This window comes from Elephantulus edwardii, unplaced genomic scaffold (genome assembly GCF_000299155.1).
Source record: "Elephantulus edwardii isolate Elephantulus edwardi_28Jun2011 unplaced genomic scaffold, EleEdw1.0 scaffold00034, whole genome shotgun sequence".
NCBI lineage: Eukaryota > Metazoa > Chordata > Mammalia > Macroscelidea > Macroscelididae > Elephantulus > Elephantulus edwardii.
This window is the reverse complement of record NW_006399784.1, coordinates 18077990-18083320: the sequence shown is the minus strand read 5'-3', so window position 1 is coordinate 18083320 and position 5331 is coordinate 18077990. Positions and strand designations below refer to the sequence as shown.

The following is a 5331-nucleotide window of genomic DNA, read 5'->3' as shown; positions in this document are numbered from 1 at the left end:
GTCACAGTCTTTGCAATTACTTGCTATGCATCAGAGACCTGAAAAACAACTAGGGAGGATAGAAGGAGAATTGATGCCTTTGAGTTGTGGTGTTAAAAAAAAATGAACAGGTTCATCCTGGAGAGGGTTAAACCAGGCAGCTCCTTGGAGGCAAGAATTCTGAAGTTTTGTCTGACATATTTTGGACATGTTGCAAGGAGGGATCAGTCCTTGGAGAAGGACATCATGCTTGGGAGTGTGGAGAGATAGCACAGGAGAGGAAGACCTTCTACGAGGTGGAGTGATTCAGTGACGGGGGTAATGGGAGTAGGTGTGTTGGATACAGTGAGACTGGCACAGGGTAGAGCAGGTTTTAGGACTGTTGTACATAGGGTCGCTATGAATTGCAAGCGACTTGACGGCACATAATAACAACAACCACAACAATCATCAGTTGCAAAATAATAACTATTTCTAAGCCTAACATAGACTAGAAAAGGCAGTATTTTTAATTTGTTATTTTTACAATCAAACTCAGGGGGTTTGATAAAGAAGTTCTTGTGAAAATGAGAATATATTTCGGCCAGCTTCTTTTGCTAGCTACTGTGCTTTTCTTTATAAATAGACTTTCATAATGCAATGACTGTACTTTTCTCAAACTTAGCCAATAATTTATATCACAAAAGACCTATCAATAGCTTTTTTGCCTTAATGTATTGTTCAAAATCATCAGAGAAAAAAAAATATAGTCCCTTTATTTTCTGGTTCTTGGTCATTGTTGTTATATACCGCCGAGTCGGAATTGATCCACAGCTGACCCTTCAGTGGGTTTCTAGGGGCAGTAATTCTCATGGGAGGAGATTGTCCATCTTTCTTCTGGGGCACAGCTGGTTAATTCAAACCATGTGCCTTTGGGTCTGCAGTACAACTTCTTACCCACTAGGCCACCAGAGCTCAATATAATAGGACATTGAAAGGTCAAATTGACATAAAACCAAACAACAAACTCTGTAATGGAGTAGATTCCTACTCATGAAGACCTTTTATCAGGTTTCCAAGGGTATAAATCTTTACAGAAAGAGACTGTCTATCCATCTCCTATAGGGCAGGTGGTAGGTTTGAACAGCCAGACTTCTGTTTAGAAGCTCAACACACAACACACTAAACTAACATCTTAACTCATTTTCTTCAAGTTAGAATTGCCTCATAGTTGGGTTTCTGAGGCTATGAATTACACAGGTGAAGTCAAACCACCAGACAGGTATGGCCTTTGAGTTGGCAGCACAACTCCCTTCGAAGTTTCAAGAGCAGTAGCAACCACATTCGAGTGGATTGAGGCACTAGGGTACATTTACGCAGTGGAATACTACGCAGCTCTCAGGAGTAAGGATTTTGTAAAGTACTACGTCACTTGGGAGGGACTGGAGACCATTATGCTGAGTGAATTTGGTCCCATAAGGACAAATACTGTATAAAACTGTTATTGTAGAATGAGCATGGGGATCCAAGGGGGAGAGGGAGAGAACAGAGGGGTGAGGATAGGGGGGAGGATGGTTAATCATACGCTTGCACAATTTAATAGGGAGGGGGTGGTGAAGAAACAGGAAAGATCTAGTATGAAAAACAATGTGTAAGGACTTTTTAAGTAAACCAGTATTTAAAAAAGAAAGAAACAAAGAAAGAAAGAAAAACCCTGAATTTAGTTTAAAACCTGAATTTAGTTAAGTGCTGGAGACAGAATCTGTGGCCATTCCGCCTGCTGGTCTCTAAATTTACTTCAGGTTTGTTTGCATATATGAATTAAACGAGCATTTTAAAAGCATGGACATGATCATATTTGCATCGTTATGTAACTTGAGAGGCGAAAATAAGCACATTCCTCTGGGTTCTGAAGCTCTATATCAAATCAAGCATTTTCTGTGTGCACAGGTGAGTTCTTCTTATCAGATAGAAGCCCGTCATAAAATAAAAAAAGCCTGTCATAAAAGCATCTTCCTTGGACTTCGTTCTTTGATTTAAAAAACCCTTATCTACCTGAATAATAAGGTAATTATTAACGCTAAAAGACAAGAGATAGCAAATGCAACATAAACGTCTGTGGCTTTTTAAAGCCCTATTCTTATGTATGAGGCTGGCAAACCCTTCCTCTACTTTGAAGAGAGAGGAGCGGGACGGAGATTAAACTTTTCAACTGGGACCCCTTTCAGCAGAGCTGAAAAGAGGATTCTGGCCCTTCCCCTCCAGTGTTCCTCATAACCCTCTCTCCCCTTCTTAGGAATGAAACACAATATCTTAAGCAAACTGAGCTCAAAGAGGCTGGTCATTGGCTCCCATTGTCCTCGATAGCGCAGTCCCGCCCCCTTGGCTTCTGCTGACAAGCTGTTTATATTTTTGTAAGGGCCACCCTTTAACTCCGCAGCCGGATGACTATAATGGGCCCAATTGTCTGCAGGCTGCAGGGAGCCGAGTCCCCACGTCGGAGGAGGCAGGGGTCTGTCTCACATGCACAAGAGTGGCCGTTATGGAGCACGGGTAAGGGGGTTTCTCATCATGCAATGATTATTTGGGGGGACGAGCTGGTTAATCTTGGACACTGTTTCGGGGAAACGAGCAGTGAGCGGGTTACTAGCTTTCTTCTGGCTGTAACTGACTATAAGAGACTGAGTGAAAAGACCTCTTAGTGATGTTTGCAGAATGGAGCTAGGAAGCAAAAAACCTGGGGGGAGGATGAAACCAGTTTTGATATGAAACCAACACGGAGTGCGAGAAAACATAAGGCTATTTCCAGTGATGTTGGTAAGACTCAAATGTTGCTTTATTTTCCAACTCGGCTTCTCACAGCTAGGAATTTAGTGGTACCGCTTTGAGGTTTCTGCATGCCAGCTGTTTCCCCGTGTCGCCCTATTTGAAATGGTCTGATAGCTACTAGAATTTTCAAAGGGCAAAGCATAGTAGTCTTATGTGTCATAAACAGGTCCATTCAGAAATGTGGGAACGGTTTAGAGTGGGCAAGCTGTAAAGTTTTACTGCTCCATAAAAGTGCTCAAAGGGTACAGAGGCTGTCTGCCTCGGGACTGAGGAATGAGCTATGAGCCCCGGGCGGTTCACAGCGTTTGTCCTTGACTATCCAAGTGAGAAGACATGCAGCCTTAGAGGATGCCTGTGAGAGAGACCCTGAAAGGGCTGCGCCAACCTTGCCTCGGGGTTCTGTGTGGTTTTCGCCTTGTAATTGAAAGGGGGTGAAACGCTGTTGAGGCAACAGTCTTCAGGGTCTAATTCCAGCATCCTGGATGCCTGGATGTCGTCACCCACAGGGGCACGCATGACAGTGTGAGGGGGATTGCAGTCCCCTAGAGCTTCAAAGGAGAGGAGCTCTGGAGCAAAACATCAAAGACCCTGAGAACTGCTTTGAAAAGTTCCGTCATGCTGCTGAACACAAACAGCATTTGGGCAACTCTCTTTGATTTGTGGGTGTGTGTCTGTATTTGTGTGAGTGTATGTGTGCTAACAAAAGTTATCTGTAGATGCTGAAACTGGAATTTCATTGTCACGTGCCACAACTACCATCTGCCCTTTGAATTCTTAGAATTTATTTTGTTGTTGAGAGTATGTATAGCAAACCATATACCAATTTAACAGTTTCTACATATACAATTTAGTGATATTGGTCACAATGTTGAAGTTGTGTGTCTGTTCTCACCCTCCTGTTGGAAGCTGTTCCTCCCTCGTGGACATATACTCATTGTCCCTCTATTCTTATCTATTTTTTTTAATTGTTATCACCCCATAGAGATAGTCCTTTAAGAGCATGCTACTCAAGACTGGCCCTTTTTACTAGTTCAACTTAACTATTTGGTTTTATGAAGATACCAGGGGAGACTTTTGAGTTGAGGTTTAAAGATTATCAGTAATAGTTTCAGGAGCTTATAAACCCTCTAACCCTCCAGAAAGTCTGGAGATCATGGGGCTTTGAAATTGTGTTCTGCAAATTTCCCCTTTTGATCAGGGTTCTTCTATGGGATCTTTTATCAAAATGATCAGTAATGGTGCTGGGCATCATCCCAGTGCCTCTGGTCTCATGGCAAAGGAGGCAGTTAGGACATCCCATGCCCTCCATGGTGTTAGTTAGCAGGAGTAGGGACTCTATGAACAGCCAAATTGTACCCTGTACCCTGCCCCATTTTGTGCCATCCTCCTCCTATGTTTGATTCTCCTTTCTCTGTTGTTCCAGCTAAATAAAGACCAATTTTATTCCTTGTTGGCCCCATGCACTACGCAGAAAACTAGGATCTAGAATAGAAACATTAAACATACTATTTGGCCGGTTAACTGGATGTCCCATGAAACCATGATCATAAACCCCCAAACCAAGGAACCAAATGTCATGGTTTGATTGTACCAAACATCCTTAGCAGGTCTAGTGGCGAGAAGTTGTACTGCAATCCCAAAGGCATACAGCTCGAATCCACCAGATGCTCCTCTGGAGAAAGAAGGGTGATATCCTCCAGTGCCAGTTGGGGGGAAGGTGTCAATATCCTTAGAAGCTACTTTGGCTTTTTGTTTTGGTTTAAAAGAAATTGTAATAAGATTTATTAAACAACTTTTGCCAATTCATGTTTTTACACATATACAGCTTATAGCTATTCTAATACTAAACTGTTCCTTAATTAATGGAACTTTACCATCATCATTAAATCCTATCTGCTTTTTCTCATCTCTCTCGCCACTGGTACCCATAAAACCTTGGACTCTGTGCATTTGCTTTTTCCTATCTTTTTAAGTAAGTGAAGTTATACAACACTTTTTTTTTCTCTTGTGATTGTCACATTTCATTCAGCATAATGTCATCAAGCTCCATCCATACGGTAATTTGCACCAAGACTTGATTCCTTCTACTGGTTGAGTAATATTCCATTGTGTGTGTGTGTGTGTGTGTGTGTGTGTGTGTGTGTATATATATATATAATTTCATTTGTCTATTGACGGACATTCCACTTTTGTCTGTTGTAAATAGTGCTGCAATGCACATTGGCTTACAAGTATTTTTTGAGGCTCTGCTTTCAAGTCTTTTGGTTATAAGCTTGTGAGTAGAATTGCTGGCTCATATGGTAGTTCTAAGATTTGTAAGGAGCCACCAGGCTGCTTATCGTAACGGCTGCACCACTTGGATCCTCACTAATAGGTAAGAGTTCCACTTTCCCCACATCCTTGCCAACATTTTTAATTTTCTGGTTGTTGTTTTAGTTGGGGTTTTTGTTGAATAAAATGTTGCTGTTGTTGTTATGTGCCCTCGGGTCGTTTGCGACTCATAGCGACCCTATGCACAACAGCCCTAAACCCTGCTCTATCCTG

General features: G+C 42.0%; 1 protein-coding gene across 1 annotated transcript in view; it reads left to right on the top strand.

The window, feature by feature from the left end:
• The first annotated feature begins 2424 nt into the window (after window positions 1-2424).
• The window catches only part of TRIM2 (tripartite motif containing 2), a 189787-nt gene continuing 186880 nt past the window's right edge, over window positions 2425-5331 (top strand). Inside the window, exon 1 of the mRNA XM_006884464.1 lies at window positions 2425-2511. Within this exon, the coding sequence (XP_006884526.1) occupies window positions 2482-2511 (30 nt within the window). The 5' untranslated portion in view covers window positions 2425-2481. The remainder of the gene's footprint in view (window positions 2512-5331) is intronic.